Here is a 22,593-nt window from a genome sequence, read left to right on the forward strand (position 1 = left end):
GCACTCTCTCTGTGACCTCAAATTTGACATGTCAGTCAACGAATTCTATAGAAAAGAAAGGAATCCTTTTACACTTAATGTGTTTTACTGTCTTCTCGGTCACACTTTTACAGTCTTTGTATAATATACCCAGTGCAAAAGCGAAGGGTAAACAAATCATATTTAGGTCGCAGTAAGAGCGCTTCGCAATCGCCGTCCAGTGGAAAGGGGCCCTAAGGAGTATTCCCAGGGTATCATTACTAACTACAGTATGTGAAATACAGTAATATGTGAAAATAGCACTATCACAGACTCAAAACCACCCTGTACACTCAACTTTCTCCATAATGCAAATTAACTCACCACGAACCTATAGCATTTACAGTATTTTTGCAGACACCTGGTCTTAACTGGCATTAAAACTTCATCATATATCAAATCCTCACAGATTTATCATCAGTATTTTGTCTGGATTTTGCACTAAATCCTGCATTTACATATTGATTGGCAATTATTTTTGAAAATGCATGTCAAATCACCAGTGAGCCCAGATGACATCTTTAAACCAGCATACAAACCCTTTAATTTCCTGTCAGCTATCACTAGAATGATAAGAGGCAATTTTAGTGGTAGCAATTTTAGTAGTAAAACTGATATCTTTAGAAACAGAGCAGTATTAGAATCCCATGAATCAAATTTTGGAATAATTAATATGATTAGAACATCAAAGCTGACCGATTCATCTGTTTTTGTACTGGTTTTGTGATATTTATATATTTCAGCTAAAAACAGTATTAATATTGCATATAAGAACATTTCTTTTTTCAAACGTACAGCATATGAATAACTGTGGCTTGTCCTAGTGCTAAAATGACCCTGTCATGAAAAAAATACACTTTTGAGAATTGATTCATACATCATAATCGTTTTGCATATTGTCTGGAAGGTTGGTTGAATACTGCTTGTTTGATACACAAAGTATAATTATATAAATGCTACATAAGTTGTCAAAAACTACAAGAACTAAGTGCTAGAGGTAAATGAAAATCTTATTAGAAAAAAAAGCTTCAGCTCTATAATACTGTACTAATCAGATCCTTTCCACACCAAATGATTGAATAAGTAATTTCCTAACACTACCTAACTAGAGATTACCACTGCTAGAAAAAATACATGTCAAAACTTTCTTCATACAAAACAAAAATACATGGCGTCTGGGATATCGTTTTGTTTGTATTGCACACACGGTAAACCACCTCATGGAAGTGTGACACATCAGATTGTACTGAACAGTACAAGCTGCATATCCTGACTGATTTCATTGATCCACTCATACTGAAATGTGAAATACTCTTTTCACTTAAGGCCACAGCAAGTAAATTTTATGGATGACATCAGTGCGCGCATTAATTATTGCCTGATTTCAGAAAAAAAAATTTTTTTTCTTCTGCAGGGATGGTCAACATGACGATAAAGTACAAAATGAGCAAATATGTTGTATTGCAGCCTAATAATTGTACTTGTAGAAGTGACACTTGCGAGGTACCCAGGGCTGAAATTGTATATAGAAATGAAACTTATTGGATAGTTGTGAAAGTCACACCAATATGGAAGCCATGAGTGTGGTTACCAACTTTGTTGGTGATGCCAGTCTACCACACTAGTGTCACTTTTACAACACCAGTACATGTCTTGAATACAGGAATGAATGCCTTGTTGGCTCTGATACCATGTTTTGTCCCTTTAATTCTTGTTACAACATTCATCACAACTTTATGATGCCTATTTTTGAAAATGTAGCCATCTTGTTTTTTTTTCACCCATCTTGTTTTTTTCCGCCCTATCGCACTACTTTTGCAGTCTGCAGAGGATGTCATCCATAAAATTTACTTGCTGTGGCCTAATATGGTGGGTTCTTTGATGTGGCTCCTCTCAAACACAGGACCTTCATTTAACCTCCCATCCTATGTCTCTAGTCAAAGCTAGCTAAAGCTAGGTACTCATTTCCACCTCAGTCATGTGAGGAAAATGGTGCAAAATGCCTTTCCCAAAGGCACAACATATAGACCTGTCAGGGATTTGAACCCAGGACCTCCCGATTCTTAGTCAACATCCCAAACCACAAGTCCACTGGGCCATAATTAAAGAAATGGGAAGATCATGTCTTGGCTAATGTTAACAGTTTTCAATTTTTCGAATTGTAAATCACTCATTAAGAAAGAAAATTCAGTTTCAGAGAATCAGTTGGTTACAATTATTTTGACTGTATAACGCTGGTTCACCTTTATCCGTGGAGTAACCAATATTCGTTGTTTAAAAAACAAGGTAATTAGGGATACAGTAGCAAGTAAACGGACGTTTCTAATTGCAAGATATTCAATATACGTTTGAAACCACCATCTGTCAACTTGCTATCCCCAAATACCTTCTTTTTCGACAAACAACGGATATAGGTTAACCCGCGGATAAAGGTGAACTAGCGTTAGCTGTATGCATGTATAGTAGTCCTGTCCGTCTTGTGAAGGTTATAGCAGCACCTTTTTAGTGAGTCAGTCGATCCAGACAGTTGGCCACTAGAGCAGTCCAACCTGTCTGGTGACTGGAAAAAAAGAACATGAATACCTTAATACAAGTACAGGTCAACAAGCATTATGAAATGGCTTCAATGCTTTTTTAGAACTTAGTACTCCGAAGAAAAATTAATCTAGGACGCGGCTAAAAACTGGTTTCTCTACACAAAAAGGGCCAGAGAAGCATACATTGAAAGTTATAATTATCAGTTACCGTTAAGTTATGTTATACATGTTATGGATGTTAAGTTATGTTATACATGTTATGGAAGAGGAGGTTTGAGAAGGCACTCACCTTGCTCCACATCCCCTGCCTGTGTCTCCATGGAAGTACTCATAGAACAGCACTAGGTCCTTCCAGTTGGGGTCTGTTCTGTACCTAATGGAAGACATGAATTTTGGAGATCATCAGCATCATTGTCATCATCATCATCATCATCACCATCGTCATTGTCATCATCTTCATCATCATCATCAAGTCATCATCATCATCATCATCACCATCATCATCATCATCATCACCATCATCATCGTCATTGTCATCATCTTCATCATCATCATAAAGTCATCATCATCATCATCATTGTCACCATCATCATCATCATCATCACTATCATCACCATCATCATCATCATCATCATAAAATCATCATCATAAAATCATCATCATTGTCACCATCATTATCACCATCAACATTACCTTTACCATCATCATCATCATTATCCATCACATACCATCATCATCACAATCATCCATCATCTCCATCAACATCATGTAGAAGACAAGAAAAAACTTACTGTAAATGCCTTTAATTTCACTGTGATTTAATTTCACAGTACGGACAAAATGAAGTGTTCACAGCGCTTTTAAGAACTACAATCACAACCTTGTGGTGAAGCCGTGAAAAAAAAACACCTGAGAACATAAACCCATGGCAAAAATTCCAAGGATTACAGTACTTGAAACCCTCAACCTGAAAGTTACCGTACCTTTCACTCTCGCCATGACAGGGACGTCTCCCAGTCTTGTCGGGGACGAAAAGTCGTGACAGACGCCGTGCCAGCTCCTGGGCAACGCTCTTCAGGCGCATGACGTTCCCCGAGCCGGTCGGACACTCCACCTTCAGCGACTCTCCATAGAAGTAGTCATACCTCTCCAGACTCTCAATAATCAGGTAGTTTACTAACAGGGAAATTGAAATAAAAATGATATTTTGATATTACTGACACCAAGCTTTGCAACCACAGCCATCTTACTAAAAGATTGCTATCGTGTGAAAGAAATTGGTTTGCTAGAGGATCCGTATCTTACTTTATTTCATTTACAATAGTTATGCTTTATGTATATAACTAATAGCTATCCCACATACCCAATGAATCCCCTGGTCAAACGGAAATTTGTGCTAAATGCCAAATAATCTGCTCTGCAGGGTAAAGGGGCACATAGGGCCGCAACACACTTGTTCCATCTTTGAACAAGAATGGCAATATGAACATAATAGAAATGGCGACGATTACCTCTTACAGTCAAACAAGACAAACTAAGCCTGGAAAAGAATGTGTACTGGCTGTTTGGCTCTGTGGTTTAGCAGCAATTTTTTTTTGCTGGATTTTTTTTTCGCCCTCGCGCATTAGTTTTTAAGGATGTCATTGATAAAATTAAGTCAGTGTGGCCTAAGTTGTAGTTGATGGAATGGAAATTAGCTATTTGTGTGCAAAGAGAATCAGGATAAAAACAGGAAATGGGATCACCAGGAAAACGGAATACTGCCCTAACCTGGACTGAAACATAGTTATAACATTATTAATAAGGATATCTGGAAATTCACGTGTCCTACTGATTGAAAGTAGGAAGAAGTAACGTGTCACCTGATATCTTTTAATGATCTGTAGTTATTAGAAAATAATGTTTTCACCTAATCAAAAAATCATTTTCCTTCTTCCTCTCCTACATGGCATTCTTAATCCAGTCAAAACTGGCTGGTTGACTACCTACATGTAGGTGGAGCAGGCAACCACTTCCAGTCATAAGCCACCTGATCCTACCTATATACATACTAGGGGTGGGTACCGGTACAGCAAATTCAGGTCCAGGTCTTGTTCAGGTCCAGAGGATCAGGTCCAGGTCCGGACCTGAACCTGGACCTTATCAAGTTATTGTTCGTGAAAACTTGCCGAATGGGCAATACTAAACATAAGGGTCCATTTCGCTACAAATAAATCTGTTTTGTGGAGTATTTGACTCCCACTGGCGTTTTAAAATCATAAATGGCTATCTGCCTCTGTACGATTGACTGTAAAACTTGGTAGATATGACTACAGTTTTATTGTTATTTTCCTTGACCAGTAAGCCCTAAAACGTTTGAATGCCTGATCATATAATCTGTTCATTTTCCAATAGGTCCAACATCCGGTCACCCAATTTTTTAGGTCCGTTTTTGGTCGGCCCGATCCAATAAGAAAAAACGGTTTTGTACCCAGTCCTACTACATATTATTCACAGCTTCTTCATACACATACACACACTCACAAACAAACCAATAAATGGCACCCATAAATCAAAATAATCATAACATGTCACCTGGACACCCATGTCCAGTATCAGGGTGAAATGCACGAAGTTGTCCTAAGTTAAGTTAGATGTCAGAAGTTGTCCGAAGTTGTCCGAAGTTATGACGTCACGCTAACCATGACGTCATCCTAACTTTGGACAGTCAGCCGGGGTGTGTACGAAGTTGTCCGAAGTTGTCCGAAGTTATGACGTCACGCTAACCATGACGTCATCCTAACTTTGGACAGTCAGCCGGGGTGTGTACGAAGTTGTCCGAAGTTGTCCGAAGTTATGACGTCACGCTAACCATGACGTCATCCTAACTTTGGACAGTCAGCCGGGGTGTGTACGAAGTTGTCCGAAGTTGTCCGAAGTTATGACGTCACCCTAACCATGACGTCATCATAACTTTGGACAGTCAGCCGGGGGGTGTACGGAGTTGTCCGAAGTTGTCCGAAGTTATGACGTCATCTTAATTATGACGTCATCCAAACTTTGTATAAGAAGACGGGAGGTTACCAAAGTTGTCGGAAGTTGAGACGTAAATATAAAAGTGATTAGATCGAGATCTAAAAAGTCTGTGTTTTTGGTGGGACATCACCAGCCTTCTCCTACCAGTGGGAGTACCGAGGCTTAATTTACCAAAAATGGTAAGTACTTATGTCGTATAGGGATAAGAATTTTCTCTTTAATAGTCACTATTAAATATTGCATAGAAATATTGCATAGAAAATTTTATAATCATTCTGCAATATTACAATACCTGTTCACTAGAGCAAGGAACACGCAGGCAACCCCCAGGATGCGATGCTGGAGTACTCGAGTACAGTCTTATGATGGAATAGCCTTCATGAGGCTTATGGCTATGTACTAAATGGTGGAAGTACTTCAATTAATTGTTAAATTACAAGGAATAAAATAACAACTACTGCTTCTTATCTTATAATACAAAGTAGTGAAAGATGACTGGAATACATGTAGTTTATAAATAGATAGGGGAGATGTTTTCAGGTACTTGTATTTAGAAGTGACGTAAAAAAAAGGGAAATATGATATTAAGAGTGAACTTAAATTATTTTGTGTGCATTGTTAAAACGAACGTTAAGAGGAGAAATAAAAGACAAAAAGACTTGAAATAAATGAATTTTTTTACAATGCATGAACATTGATTTTGTGATGATTAATGTGCATCTATATTTTATTTGTTTATATGCGTGAGTGGTGTGTATATCTTATTTACACATATATAAGTTTTTACTATGTATTAATTAACTTTGGACAACTTCGTACACATGCCGCACTACCCTGCCTACGGTACGAAGTTAGATGACGTCACGTAACTTTGCACAACTTAGGACAACTTCGCACACTTGTTGACCTACCCTGCCCACTGTCCAAAGTTAGATGACGTCACTTAACTTTGCACAACTCAGGACAACTTCGCACACTTGATGACCTACCCTGCCCACTGTCCAAAGTTAGATGACGTCACGTAACTTTGCACAACTTAGGACAACTTCGCACACTTGTTGACCTACCCTGCCTACTATCCGAAGTTAGATGACGTCACGTAACTTTGCACAACTTATGACAACTTCGCACACATGCCGCCCTACCCTGCCTACTGTACGAAGTTAGATGACGTCACGTAACTTTGCACAACTTCGGACAACTTCGTACACTTGACACCCTACCCTGCCTACTGTACGAAGTTAGATTACGTCATCCAATAAATGTTTTGACGTCATCTGTGACTCCCGATATACCCTCAAAGCCAGTGGGAAACGGTTGTAACTTAGTACAACTTCGTACAACTTCGTACACCCTAACTTCGTGCACTTCACCCTGATACTGGACATAGCTCCACCTGGAAGCCATATAGGTCCCCTCCAGTTGCTGTTCCCCCCAAACAGGTATGTGTTGGACTCTCCTGGTGTGTACTCCACACGGTGTTCGTGACTGTCCATCTTCAGAACAAAGGGCTTGTCCTGGTGAACCTGCATGTAAGTGAGGTGACAGTATATATAAGGAATGAATTTTTAAGGATAGTGGAATGTTTGCCAAATCTTTAGTGTTTCAATCTTTCCTTTCTGCATCTTTTCTGCCAGTGACATAATAACAGCAAAAAAATCAGCACCAAGGACAACATATGTGTATAAAGAATGTGTTCAGTTTTAGATATATTGCCCTGCATGCTGTCTATGGTGATGTCATGTTGCAATAGTTAGGTTGTCGTAACGGTTAGGTTGTTTGGCCCAGAACCCAGAGGTGCTGGGTTAGAATCCCCTGACATGCCATGGATGTTGTGTCCTTGGGGAAAGGCACTTAACACAACTTTCCTCACTCCACCCAGATGTGAAAATTTTAATACTGGATGCAGACTTTGGAATTGTTGCAAATTTTTGTTCAAGGACACCAAATTTTCTCAGCATTGAAATGTGTGTTTTGGGTGGGTAGGTCTCAGTCCCAGCCTTCTTGTGGGTCAGACCACCATCCGGCCGTCAGGCAATCCAGCCCACAGTCAGACTGGGACCTCAGCGGACACGGAATACGCTGTTTTGTATTCCATGCGTAGAGATAAGAGAAACTAGCACCATAGTACCTTTGACAAAGAGCGGATGCCGTAGGGTGACAGGAACTCCTCCTCATCCAACATGTACCTCAGCACCCTCTCCAGCTGATCTCTCTTGGGTATAGCCAGGAGCTTCTCAACAGCAGGGTCCCCTACACAGTCCTCAGACATCTCCATGTACGATATCTGGACAAAAAGATGTCAGATCATTCCTTCAGTTCTTTTGTTTATTTGTTTCACATAATCTGTGAACCATCACTAGTTGTAACACACCAGTTTTGTACAGTAGGTACTAGGGGTGGGTACCGGTACAGAAAATTCAGGTCCAGGTCCGGTTTAGGTCCAGAGGATCAGGTCCAGGTCTGGACCTGAACCTCTTCAGTATGTGAAAACTCATGAATGGACAATGTTCACAACAATATGATCCATTTCACGACAAAGACATCTCTTTTGTGAAGTAACAGACACAGTCATACTGGCATTTTAGAATCCTACAAGGCAGCCTTGTACGATACTAAAACTTGGTAGAAATGACTACAAACTCTACTCTACTTCGCTCTTGTTATTTTCTTCCACCTGGAAGCACCAAAAGGTGTGAATGCCTGATCAAGTAATCTGATATTTTGTAATAGGTCCAACGTCCGGTCCACCAAATTTTTTCAGGTCCGTTTTTTCCGGACCGGTCCAAATAGAAAAACTGGTTTTGTACCGGTACACCGTACGGTACCCAGCCCTAGTACAAGTTGCATAAGTCCAAACTGTGAGGTTCGATCCACTCTTTGATAAGTGTGGGATCTTTATTGGTATGACCCAAGGTCCTCAAACATACTGGGTCTTCACTCAATGCCCTATCTGAGAGGATATTTGTAGCAGGAGCAAAGGACTCATTTTCACCTGAGTGCAGTGAGAAAATTGGTGAATCAGTTCGTGAATGTAATCCAGTGCTGAAAATTTGAAGTCTAACTTTCCTTGCTACAAATCATCATAGCTTTGATACCCTGTTACCAAATGGATTTTGTCAGTGTGTTTCAAAAAATGTGCAGATCTCTTCTTAATTTTATAAGGTATGTTATAACATGCTGAATAATCAGCGACCCAATGCCAATATTGAGGGGTGGGGCTACCAGTAGTACGTGAAAGGTTAATCAACAACTTTGAAAGCAACAGGTTTCTTCTAAAGCTTGATTGAAAAAGAATCAAATTGACTAACCAAACCTTGAGACCACATTGATTCTAGAAGCTTCTGGCAATGCTTAATCAAACTTAGCCATGTGTTTATCAAACCAGGGCTCGAAATTCATTTTTGGGATTGGCTTGAAAAATTGGGTGCACCAAAAAAGTTTTGAGTGCACCACTTGAATTTATGTAGAATGTAAAAAAAACTAATAACAAAAATTAGTTACAAGCTATCAAATTCTTAAACAAGTAACGTGACAGACATTTTTATTATCTTTCTAACACTTAGATGTCAAGAATATGATGTATACTAGTATACTTGATATCTTTCCATACATAAACCTTAGAAAATATTTGGGTGTACCCACTGAAAAAAATTGGGTGCACAGTTCTAATTTTGGGTGCACCTGGGCATGGGTGCACATGCACCCAGTACTTTGAGCCCTGCAAACTGACCTTTTGAAACAAGTTGCACTGGTTGAGATAAAAGGCATGTTTGTTTATGCCCTAGGCCATACATAATTTTCATTGATCATCAAAGCAGGTACTAAGTTAGCCTGACCTGATTCAAATAATGCCGACTTATTACATTTTTACTTCACACAGAAATATACAGCAGAATGACCTTTTAGAAATGTCAAAGAGATTTTAATGAAACCTTGGTCCTTTAAAATGTGTACTAGTCCTTGCTGGAGTAATATACAGATGTGGTCACTAGGAAACAGATCATAGTTCAACAGATAAATGCTAGTTCACCTTTATCTGTGGGGTAACCTATATCCGTTGCTTTTTAAAACAGGGTATTTAGGATTTAACAGACTGTGGTTTCAAATTGCAGTATTTAAAAAAGAATATTGAAGTTATTTTCAATATATCGCAGTATGTCGACTTGATATCCCTAAATACAACAACAGATATTGGCTTTTAATACCCCATGGATAAAGGTGAACTAGTATTAACGAATTGACGTATCCATCAAATAATTGACGTATCAATCAAATAATGGATACTCTTAAAATAATATGCTGGTATTCTATGACATAAGTGTTTTCTGACATATTTTTCAAAATCTACGACACAGATGTGCTTATTTTGCAGCTTACAGCATGGTTGAAAACTTCTTTTTTTTGGAAACAGTCAAAAATTGATTTGTGCACACATTTCATTCATATGTAACGCTAGTTCACCTTTATTCTTGGGTGACCTATGTCTGTTGTTTATTTTCAAAATAGGATATTTAGGGGTATCAATTTGAGAGACTGAGGTTTAAAATTGTAATATTTTCAAATCATGCAGGTTTAGACCGTTGTCCGACCTGATAGCCCTAATACCCTGTCTTTACGAACAACGGATATAGGTTACCCTGCGGATAAAGGTAAACTTGCGTTAATCAACATGGCCTTAGCAAGAAAAAGATTGAGCCAGCAAACAATAAAGAGGATAGTACCCAGGCTACAACAAAAGCGCCTCTAGGTGATTGTTTTCTGTACTGCAGCTCACAGTGCACACAGATACTACACAGCTGACACTAGCTTCCCAGAAAGTTACCCAAGGGTATAACCTAGATTATACTGGGTATACTCTAGGAAGGAGTAGATTCTACTCTTTTTCTACAGATTAGCAACATTTACAAAATACAAAATACCTGGAGGTCAAGGAACTAGGTAGGTAGGGCCACACCAATTTTATTTCATGCTTCTTTGATTCGCCTGTCCATTTTTTTTTCCTTTTCAAAAAAGAATACTGATTTTGCTATCACAAACTTGTAAATATTACCATTCAGAGCCACATAAACATAATTTCAGTCTAGAAACAATGCCTTTTATTCACAAAATTAGTAACAAATCAAAGGAAGGAATTCATCATATAAAACTTGCCACTAATCTCCTCAGGCTCTTTTTTGGTGTCATTTAAGCCACATGTATCTTTACCCCAGACCTTTTGAAACAATTTATCCTAATTTTTTTTTACATGTCGGTCCAATTTTTTCTGAAAAAAATCTGAGAAACAGCAAAATACATTTGGTGTGGCCTAAGTATAAATACAAAATACATAAAGACAAAAACATAGACTCACATTCTGCGCCACGTCTGCCCGGTTCTTGATGAACCAGTTGAGCCTCTTGGTGAACCCTTGCAGCTTCTCCAGCCGGCTGCTGTTCAGCACCAGGCAGGCAAACAGGGGCACCAGCCCCACCATGGACCGGATACGCATGGGCGTGGTCACACCGTCAATCGTCAGCTGGTCGTAGTAGAAGCCATCCTCCTCGTCCCACAGTCCTGAAGAACAGACAAAGTACGTCCATATTCAAGTACAATTCAATCTCTACAACTGGATTAAAGGAAACGGCCAGAAAGATTTTAACTCACTACGCTGCCTTGGTAAACATACCTCAGAATCGATTCCTTCCATAACTTAAACTATTTCAACGGATGGTTTACTTTTCCGGAGGTTTGAACTGCGCGCCTCATAGCCCGCTGGCCAACCTGTTGGCGCCGCCATCTTTGGGTACATCCGCCAAAACTCGCAGGTGTTTTGCTATGTGTGTTGACTGAACTGAACTGTGGACTTTATTAGGTGATTCAAGTATGAAAAATGTTTGTGGTTGTCTTAAGCTTGTAGCAAAGAGGTCATCGCAAAATCTGTCAACATCAAACCATGGTGAAATTTTCAACATTTACAGTACAAAACAAAAAATTACTGTAAAGTATAGAAAGACCAAATACTAAAACACTGATACATCAATCCAAATTGTCTTCAGTCTGGAATTGTCTTACATGTTTCCTATTGGACATCTAAAATTGTCTTCATTCATAGTTAGGGTATAAAAGACCAGTTTCTTCCAGATCTCTTCAGTGTCACTGACGAAAACTAGTGGATGCTAGTTGAAACGTCATTGACTGTTTACAAAACCTATCCATTTGCTTGAGTAACTGCTTTTTGGTGTAAAGCACTGATACTTACCCAACCCACTGCCAGCTTGGTTCATGGCATCTGCGATGGCCACAAAGTGCTCAAAGAACTTGCTGGCCATGTCCTCGTACGTAGGGTCAGTCAGGGCCAGTTCCAGGGCCATGTCCAGCATTTCCGCACAGAAGAAGGCCATCCAGGCAGTGCCGTCCGCCTGGTACAACTGACCACCCTTTGGGAGGGGCTTGGATCTGTCAAACACCCCTAAAATGTGAAAAGGAGGAAATTCCTTATTAGTCCAAGTTGTCCAATCCAAGGAGTCCATGTACAGTAGAAGCCAGTTAATAGCACAATGGCTAAATGCACACTTCTGTTAATTGCACAGAATCGCCATCCACACAGTACCGTCTGCCTGGTACAACTAACCACCCTTTGGGAGGGGCTTGGATCTGTCAAACACCCCTAAAAATGTGAAAAGGGGAAAATTTCATTTAAGTCCAAGTTGTGCAATGCAAGAAGCCCATGTACAGTAGAAGCCAGTGAATTGCACAACAGTTAACTGCACACTTCTTTTAATTGCACAGAATCGCCATCCAGGCAGTACCGTCTGCTTGGTACAACTGACCGCCCTTTGGGAGGGGCTTGGACCTGCCAAACACTACTAATAACTTGAAGATGAAAGGAGAAAATTTCTTTTCAGTCGAAATTGGGCAATGTAAGGAGTCCTTGTACAGTAGAAGCCAGTTAACTGCACAAGAGTTAATTGCACACTTCTGTTTATTGCACAGGCAGTGCCGTCTGCCTGGTATGACTGACCACCCTTTGGGAGGGGCTTGGATCTGTCAAAGACCCCTAAAAATGTGAAAAGGGGAAAATTTCATTTGAGTCCAAGTTGTCCAATGCAAGAAGTCCATGTACAGTAGAAGCCAGTTAATTGCACAACCGTTAACTGCACACTTCTGTTAATTGCACAGAATTGCCATCCAGGTCATACCGTCTACCTGGTACAACCGACAGCCCTTTGGGAGGGGCTTGGATCTGTCAAACAACCCTAAAAATGTGAAAAGGAGGAAATTTCTTTTTAGTCCAAGTTGTGCAATACAAGGGGTCCACGTAATGCAGTGGCCACCCATAGAAGTGCCACCAATATGTCATGCATATACTCATTGTTAGCTTTGCCATGAAGGTTGTCTCTGTGTGTGCATGTGTCTGCATACCTGTCTGTCTGTGCATTTGTGAACATACTTAATCTTTCAAAGTGGCATGTCTTCTGACATATTTTCTGATGCAAAATTAGATCACTTAACTTTACATTTAGCCAAAAGAAAATTAATGCATATCCATAGCCACATACATCAAAAGGATATTTGGCCATAATGCCACTCTCACTAATTGAATGATGTAATCTTAAAGAACAAAAGACTTACCAATGTTATCTAGCCCAAGGAAGCCCCCAGCAAACAAGTTCTTCCCATCTGGGTCCTTTCTGTTCACCCACCTGAGAATGAAGGTGCAGTTTTATCAAATATCACCGTGTGGCACTTCTACACCTTTACAATGACAGCTACATGTACCACATGTTGCAATTTCAAAAGACTTAATATTTGATCACCTTTCACACAGTTTATGTCTAACTTTGACACCTTTCACACAGTTTATGCTAACTTTTACACAGTTTATGCAAATTTCTCACAGTTTATGCTAACCTTATCTGCATAAACTAATTATCTTTAACCTATATCCATTGTTTTTAAAGGCATCTGTTTTTAAAGTTCACCTTTATCCGCGGGGTGACCTTTATCCGTTGTCTTTAAAAACAGCACATGGAGGCCGAGTATTACGTCTGTGGGCTGTGGTTTCAAATTTGCAATATTTTCAAAATGTTCTGATTTGACCACCGTCCATCGACTTCATATCCCTTCTTATCAAATACACTTTTTTTACAAACAACGGATATAGGTCACCCTCAGATAAAGGTGAACCAGTTTTAAACGTACATACAAATCATACAAATGGAAAGGAACCCCGAATTCTCAACAATCCTTGTTACAATCTCAGCTTCCTTACCAGGTGAAGTTCAAGACCAGTTTCTGGAAGCATCTTGCGAGGAAAAGCCGGTCGCGGTACCCTCGCTTGCCCGTCATCTTGAATACCCTCCGCACGGCCCAGGCATGCACCGGTGGGTTCACATCGCCGAAGGCAAACTCATAGGCAGGGATCTGAAATCATAGGTTGAAGGAATCAGCAATACTGTAACTGTTGCCAAAGCACAATCTGGATTATACATGACACATAAGCACCGTTGTGCACAGGGTAATGTGGCTTACTTCCTGACCGGTCTGCTTTAAAATAATATAAATATTAATGAGCTTACCCTCATATAGGTCAGACATCGAAGTTAGGGCTGCCCATTGACAAGCATGTTGAAATACACTGAATGAAGGCTTCAAAAAAGTACTAACCCATAGTTCAATCTTTAAAATTCTTCTCCACCAGAAAGTCACTTGGGTCTAGTTTATAAGCATTCAAAGAAAACAGAGGGTTGTTTGGCTCATTCTCGGAGAAAAGCTCGCTCTATGAAAGAAACCTCACCTTTGACCCATTTTCCCTCCTGATACAACCAGTAGCACCCTATAACTAAAACCTGTCCTTACACCAGCTGAACTGCTGAACTGAACAAATTTTGACCCAAACAGGAAAGCTTAGACCCTACCTGTCTCTTCTAAGTCAAAAAGTCTCCAGATTGGGCAAAAATTTTCAAGGAAAAGAAGGATTTTCAAGGATTTTAAGTCACACCCAAATCGTCTTCCCATTTTTTGCCCTCTACCGCGCAACGCAACTCTGACGTCAGCCCTACTGGGTACCCGAATAAGGGAGTTGAGGAAAAATTATTATCCCAGCTGATACAGGGAGGGGATGCGATAGTGTTTCCCAAAGATGAACTGTATTGATTGCTCCCTTGGGAATTTAGAGCCAAATCTATACCCAGTGCACCACAGCTTACCCCATGCAATAAGGCATGTAAAGCAGTGGGGTAGTGTACCAAAAGTCATGTGACTTTTCCAAAATCCATAGGTGTTTATCTCTTAGCAAGTCTTAATAACTACTAACCATAGTCAGTTCTACATCTCTGATGTAAAATTGCAACTTTTCAATAGAGGGTTTTCTTTTTTTACAACTTTTTTTACTAGTTTTCATACAATGCTGTTTCAATGAAACTGGCAAACTGTACACACAAAACACAACATTACACAGCTGAAATGTCCCTACATACAGCAAAATCCTGTTTAATGGACAGCAAGTATTGCCCTGTACTACATTCAGGAGTATTATTTGCAATAGCTCCTCTTTTTAGGGTCTCATAGGATCAAAAAGTATCCAATTCAGTGTTGCTGGGGGGGGGGGGTGAACACCAGTAGGGCACATTATGATTGACAGGTCCTAATTGGTAAGGCATACAATTACATGGGACTAAATCGTCATTAAGTCCATCATTTTCATTGAATTCATACCACTTTTGTAGTAATCTATGCTATCTGAGTTATTCCTGACAGCTTCCAATACATGCATGCACATACTTTATGCTGCAAAAAATCACAAAATATCACATTTTTGCTACATTTTTGGGAAATTCATGCACAAAACTGGGTCCACACTTGACAAAACCTCTTGTATACGATATTGCAACATGGTTTCAGCAAATCTGAGACAGCTATATGGTTCAAAAGGCCTCAAATGCAAAATGGGGGTGGGGGGCAGTACAGGTCAGACATCGAAGTTAGGGCTGCCCATTGACAAGCATGTTGAAATACACTGAATGAAGGCTTCAAAAAAGTACTAACCCATAGTTCAATCTTTAAAATTCTTCTCCACCAGAAAGTCACTTGGGTCTAGTTTATAAGCATTCAAAGAAAACAGAGGGTTGTTTGGCTCATTCTCGGAGAAAAGCTCGCTCTATGAAAGAAACCTCACCTTTGACCCATTTTCCCTCCTGATACAACCAGTAGCACCCTATAACTAAAACCTGTCCTTACACCAGCTGAACTGCTGAACTGAACAAATTTTGACCCAAACAGGAAAGCTTAGACCCTACCTGTCTCTTCTAAGTCAAAAAGTCTCCAGATTGGGCAAAAATTTTCAAGGAAAAGAAGGATTTTCAAGGATTTTAAGTCACACCCAAATCGTCTTCCCATTTTTTGCCCTCTACCGCGCAACGCAACTCTGACGTCAGCCCTATAAGCAAGACGCCTTTTCAAAACTGAAAGGCCTATTCTCTGATTGGCTGACAGCTGGTTTGGGAGGACGTCCACAGGAACTAAGAGTGACGGTTGAGAGAGCAGGGTACATCCAGACAGGCGGTTTTGCTGTTGGATGTCCCTGCGTAGAAGGATATCCATATTAAATGCTAAGTGTGATAGTCACCTGTCCGTTTGGGTGCATGTACCACTCCCTGAGGAACAACAGCAGCTGGTTCTTGGCAAATTCCGGATCAATCTTCACAAACGCCACCATGTGGAAGGCGAGGTCCCAGGAGGCATACTTGTAAAAAAGGAGAGGTCAGTCAAAATGAGAGTCTGTAGAACACAAACCTCTGTGAAGTACTGTAAATGTAGAAATGTTCGCTGTGGTTTTATGTTTGCGGTTTTTGCGGTGGCCGCTTCACTGCAAATTTAAAACCACAGCGAACGTTTTTCCATGACAGTAAGATACTACAGTGCATGATGATACTGCGAACTTAAAACCACCGCGAAAAGTCCTTTTTCCCGCTAATCTTTTATAGTTTTTGTTGGGTATTGCAATCTCTTTACCAGGAATAATACTTTATCCAAAACCCGTTTCCATTTAAAAGGTTTGAGGATCTTTTAAGTGGCATCTGCCATTGTTTGTCAACTCTTGTCATGTTAAATGGGAGAGGTCACGAAGTTGCATGATATGAGGGTGTTTCCTGTGTTTCTTGTTCCTTTTATTTTTAGGTAGTGTTTATCATAACACCTAGAAAAAATGCTGTGTGAAATGCATACTCAAATGCTGTGTGAAATGCATACTCAAATGCTGTGTGAAATGCATACTCAAATGCATTCTATAAATTTTTATAGCTGACAGCACTATAGAAACTTGCAAATGGTATATTTATGTCTATTTCTATTTGTAAAGTAAGTCCATCTTCTTGATGTCTAATATAACCAAATATCTCCTCACCTGATGCTAGAAGGGTCAACAACAATTACAGAACCTTAACCTTTAACCCCTGACCTTACCCAGGGGTACTCCCACTTGTCAGGCATGGAGATGACGTCCCTGTTGAACAGGTGTCTCCAGTCGTGGTTCCTCCCGTCTTTACGGGACTGAGGCGGCGCCGGCTGTTCAGGGTCACCTTGCAACCAGTCCTGGTTAAGGTATACAAAATTTTACCCATTAACAATACCGGTATCTTAGAAATGCAACAATCAAGCAATTTTGACATTTCTAATCACTTTTTAAGCAGCTTTAGGGGTGCCTAAGCATTTGCACAAACCCTATGAGAATGACGTAATGTCAAATGACCCGGTTTTGCACAAGGTTTGTGCAAATCGCATAGGGTTTGTGCGTGTCACATAGTGATTTGTGCAAATCACATTGATACAAATGCTAAGGCACCCTTGAGCTTTAATTCTTCAAATGAGGTTTTCTTCCTAAAAGCCATATCCTCAATCTGCTTATGGGGGACGGGTTGAATTGGTCAATTACACATAAATTTGAGACGCCAGCTATGCTTTATGGTAAATTTAAAATCTTCCTCAAAATTGCATAATTAGATTTCATATGCAATGAAGTTGCCTACAAATCACAAATAGATAAAAATGTGCCTTTTGGAGAAAGTCATGCAGCAAGACACCTTATAGTCAAACTAAATCTCCATCAGCCAAATCTTTAAATTGCAACAACATAGCTTGTCCAACACAAAAGATACAAAAAACAGAAGTTCTGCTGCAGTAACAAGGTCACACATCAGGGTCCCTCATATTGACATTCCCCAACACTTACCCATATACCAAATATCATCACAATCCATTAAGAGGTTCTTAAGTTATGACTTTGAAAACACAAACATACAAAGAATCAGACTCAAAACAATGCATACATTACTCATGGAAGTAAAGATGCACAAGGAGTGGCATATACGTATACGTACCTTGACAACATAGTGATAGAACTGTTTACTCCACAGCAATCCTGCATATGCCTGTTTAGCCACCAGATACTGTTGAGAATTCAGCTTGGAGCACATTGTCTGTTCAACAGAAGGGAAAGACAGATGAAGCTGCAAGAATCACTGTTATTTCACTGACCAAACACCTAAAGAGCAACTATTAAGCTAGCACCAAGGACAATCCCCATCATACAGACAACATGTGTTTGTCAGATGATTAAGTTATATTCTGCACTCTACAATGATTTACAAAGCAACTACCCTAGAGGCATATTCCTATACATCTCAGTTCTGATAATGTTGATGTCCTGTATACAGGTAACAAATGCTGAAAAGAATTGACTTTTTTTTTACTACTAGTATGTGATTTTAGCAGTTGATATTATACTAATTGTGAGCTACCCTTTCAGCCCATTGTCTATTCAACAGAATCCAGGGAAAAATGGATCCATATGATGTTATCAAGTGATGTTATTTCACTGACCAAATGCCTGGAGAATAACTATCAAACTAGCACCAGGGACAAAACCCATCATACAGACAACATGTGTTTGTAAGATGATAAGTCACACTCTGTGCTCTCGAATGATTTGCAGAGCAATTACCCTTGAGATTTTCTATACATCTCTATAATGTACTGATAATGTTGACATACTGTATCCAGGTTGCAAATTGCTGGAAAGAATTGGCTTTTTATCAACACTATGTGATTCTAGCAGTTAGTAGTATACCAAATAATAATTGAGCTTGCAGCACATCATCTGTGCAACAGAAAGGGAAAGATGTATCAATCTGATGCTGCAAAGTGCTGTTATTTCACTGACCAAAGGCCTAAAGAATAACTATCAAACTAGCACCAAGGACAAACCCACATCATGCAGACAACATGTGTTTGTAGAAAGATTAGTTACACTATGTGCTCTCCAATGATTTACAAAGCAATTACCCTAGAGACATATTCCTATACATCTCAGTTCTGATAATGTTGATGTACTGTATACTGGTTACAAATGCTGGAAAGAATTGACTTTTTTACTACTAGTATGTGATTTTAGCAGTTTGTATTATACTAATTGAGATGTAGACTAAGTGAGAATGTAGGGAAAGATGGATCTATATGTTGCTGCCAAGTGACGTTATTTCACTGACCAAATGCCTAAAGAATTAACTATCAAACTAGCACCAAGGACAAACCCACAAAATGCAGACAACATGTGTTTGTAGAAAGATTAGTTACACTACGTGCTCTCCAATGATTTTGAAAGCAATTACCCTAGAGGCATATTCCAATACATCTCAGTTCTGATAATGCTGATGTACTGTATACTGGTTACAAATGCTGGAAAGAATTGACTTTTTTACTACTAGTATGTGATTCCAGCAGTTAGTATAATACTAATTGAGAGCTACCCTTGCAGCACATTGTCTATTCAATGTACGGAAAGATGGATCTATATGATGCTGCCAAGTGATGTTATTTCACTGACCAAATGCCTAAAGAATAACTATCAAACTAGCACCAAGGACAAACCCACAAAATGCAGACAACATGTGTTTGTAGAAAGATTAGTTACACTATGTGCTCTCCAATGATTTTGAAAGCAATTACCCTAGAGGCATATTCCTATACATCTCAGTTCTGATAATGTTGATGTACTGTACACCATACTTGTTGCAACTTGGTGGAAAAGTGGCTTTTTATCAACATTATGCAATTCCAGCAGTTAATATGAGAGTTAACCTTGCAGCATATTGTCTGTTCAACAGAATCTAGGTAAAGTTGGATCCATCTGATACTGCAAAGTGCCGTTACTTCACTGACCAAATGCCTGAAGAATAACTATCAAACTAGCACCAAGGACAAACCTCACCAGACTGACAACATGTGTTTGTAAGATGATAAGTCACACTCTGTGCTCTTGAATGATTTGCAGAGCAATTGCCCTAGAGGTATTTTTCTATACATCTCTATAATGTACTGATAATGTTGACATACTATATCCAGGTTGCAAATTGCTGGAAAGAATTGGCTTTTTATCAACACTATGTGATTCTAGCAGTTAGTATTATACCAAATAATAATTGAGCTTGCAGCACATCATCTGTGCAACAGAAAGGGAAAGATGTATCAATCTGATGCTACAAAGTGCTGTTATTACACTGACCAAATGCTAGAAGAACAGCTATTAAACTAGTACTAAGGACAGACCCACATCATGCACACAACAGGTGTTTGTAAGATGATAAATTACACTATGCACTCTACAATGATTTACAAAGCAACTACCCTAGAGGCATATTCACATACATCTCAGTTCTGATAATGTTCATATACTGTATACCCAGTTCTGAGAATGTTCATATACTGTATACCCAGTTCTGAGAATGTTCATATACTGTATACTGGTTCCAAATTGCTGGAAAGAATTTTTTACTATGTGTTCAGCAATGAGTAGTGCTATCTATTGGTATTATATTATCTACTATTATATATAAGATGGATCAATTTGATGCTTCAAAGCACTGTTATTTCACTGACCAAATGCCTGACGAACAGCTCTTAAACTAGCACCAGGGACAAACCCACATCATGCAGACAACATGTGTTTGTAGAAAGATTAGTTACACTATGTGCACTCCAATGATTTAAAAAGCAATTACCCTAGAGGCATATTCCTACACGTCTCAGTTCTGATAATGCATGCTGTACTGTATTCTGGTTGCAAATTGCTGGAAAGAATTGGCTTTTTATCACCCTATGTGATTTTAGCATATTTTAGTTAATATCATACTAACTAATATCATCTGTGCAACAGAAAGGGAAAGATAGATCCATCTCATGCTGCAAAGTCCTGCTATTTCACTGACAAAATGCCTGAAGAATAACTATCAAACTAGCACCAAGGACAAGCCCACATCTTGCAGACAACATGTGTTTGTGGAAAGATAAGTTATACTCTGCACTCATCAATCTGATGCTGCAAAGTGCTGTTATTTCACTGACCAAATACCTGAAGAATAACCACTACACTAGCACCAAGGGCGAACCTCACTAAGTTGACAATGTGCGTAAGACGATAAGTTACACTCTCCAATAATTTGCAAAAGAATTACCCTTCAGACATATTCCTATACATCTGCATTCTGATAATGACATACTGTATGATGCTTGCAAATTGCAGAAAAGAATTGACTTTTCATCAACAAGGATACAAGATGTGAACACATGCAATTAAGTGTACGAGTTTCAATCTCCATCATGGAAATGTACTTCTCTATTTCATACATGAGAAAATCCCATTAGTTTTTACAGATAATGTTAGACAGAATGCGATAAGTCCACAAGCTTTTGGTTCCACGGGTAAAAATCCAATTATGCATCTGTTGATAGAAACGGTGCCTCAAATAAGATACGCTAAACGAGATGGGACAAAGAAGATGAGAGTGCCGAACCTTGTAAAAGCTCTCAGCCTCTTCTTTCCTCTGCTGAAGTATAGTCTCAAACCCAGCCACGCCGAACAGGGGCACGTCGTCGTCGGCCTCGTCGGCCCGGTAGAGCCTGCAGCAGACGGAGGCCTGTTTTCCAGGCTTGACCTTCAGGACGTAGTGCGCTGCAACCTTGGTGCCGACACATTTCGGGTTTACAGCTTCCTCCTCACCTGGACAAGAAGGTTATGAACAGAATCCAAAATAATAAAGGAAAATCCATTTTATTCCTTTTTTTTCGACTTGATAATCAGAAAACGCAGTGCGAAATTTTTTGAAAATCAAGCCATATTGGATTAGAATGCAACTTTTCAAGACACTCAAGTCCTGGGAATAGTGACTTGTGGGGGCGATTGCCCCGTACAAAGTCTGAATTGTCCAGTCGTGTCGTCTTGATTTCACAAAAGTGAAGGATACTTGGGGGCGATCGCCCTGCCTGTAGTCCGGGGCGATCGCCCTGTTGGTAGCTTTGGGTGGTCGCCCTGCCTGTAGTTGGGGGCGATCGCCCTGTCAGTACTTGGGGGCGATCGCCCTGTCAGTACTTAGGGGCGATCACCCTGCTGATAGTTGGGGGCGATCGCCCTGCTAGTAGTTGGGGGCGATCGCCCTGACGGTAGCTCGGGGCGATCGCCCTTTCAGTACTTGGGGGCGATCGCCCTCCCTGTGGCTGGGGCATGCCAGTAGGTTTGCTCGATCGACCTGCCAGTAGCTGGGATAAATTTTAAATATAAGTATGCAAATATAATGAGCATGCAATCACACTCACACATTCATACGCAAATTACGCACTCTTAGTCCATTGCAATTAGGTGTATTGATTGGGAAGGAAAAAGGCAAAACTATACAACTGAAGACGTAAAACTACTGGTTACAATATAAATGGTGCAATGTATAGAGCTAGAGGGATGGACCCTTTACAGTTCATATTTAGCTTGATTATACTTGTCATGGCTAATCATCGGTTGTATTTTCAGCAATGTCATGCCCTTGTTGAGCATTCGTCAGCAATGTAATTCAAGCTATTCGTTTGTTACTGATAGCTCTAATTACAAGTTTTAAATCCACATGGCCCTAATCAAACGATTCAAGTTCAGCTTGTGCTCGATACAATTCGATGTGTAAACGTTTGCGGTATAAACTCAGAATTGAAGCAAAAACAC

The 22,593-nt window shown here is 39.7% G+C and overlaps 1 protein-coding gene across 2 annotated transcripts; it reads right to left on the reverse strand.

The window, feature by feature from the left end:
- Positions 1-1,880: 1,880 nt before the first annotated feature.
- On the reverse strand, positions 1,881-22,201 carry LOC118425853 (uncharacterized protein YMR196W-like). Of its 2 annotated transcripts, XR_004832334.1 has the most exons (14): positions 21,401-22,201; positions 17,930-18,028; positions 17,016-17,144; positions 16,180-16,296; positions 13,825-13,976; positions 13,185-13,255; positions 11,812-12,021; positions 10,924-11,126; positions 7,702-7,857; positions 6,967-7,096; positions 3,539-3,731; positions 2,845-2,928; positions 2,465-2,578; positions 1,881-2,249 (listed from the first exon to the last, which is right to left on the reverse strand). XR_004832334.1 is itself a non-coding variant. In XM_035834968.1 (13 exons), exons 2-13 carry the CDS (start codon positions 18,023-18,025, stop codon positions 2,521-2,523), a joined length of 1,599 nt encoding a protein of 532 aa, XP_035690861.1. In that variant the 5' UTR covers positions 18,026-18,028; positions 21,401-22,200; the 3' UTR covers positions 1,881-2,520. The 2 variants fall into 2 exon arrangements, 1 of the variants encoding a protein (XP_035690861.1); XM_035834968.1 differs by having other exon boundaries at positions 1,881-2,578; positions 21,401-22,200.
- Positions 22,202-22,593: the final 392 nt, after the last annotated feature.

Source organism: Branchiostoma floridae, chromosome 11, assembly GCF_000003815.2.
Source record: "Branchiostoma floridae strain S238N-H82 chromosome 11, Bfl_VNyyK, whole genome shotgun sequence".
Classification (NCBI taxonomy): Eukaryota; Metazoa; Chordata; class Leptocardii; order Amphioxiformes; family Branchiostomatidae; genus Branchiostoma; species Branchiostoma floridae.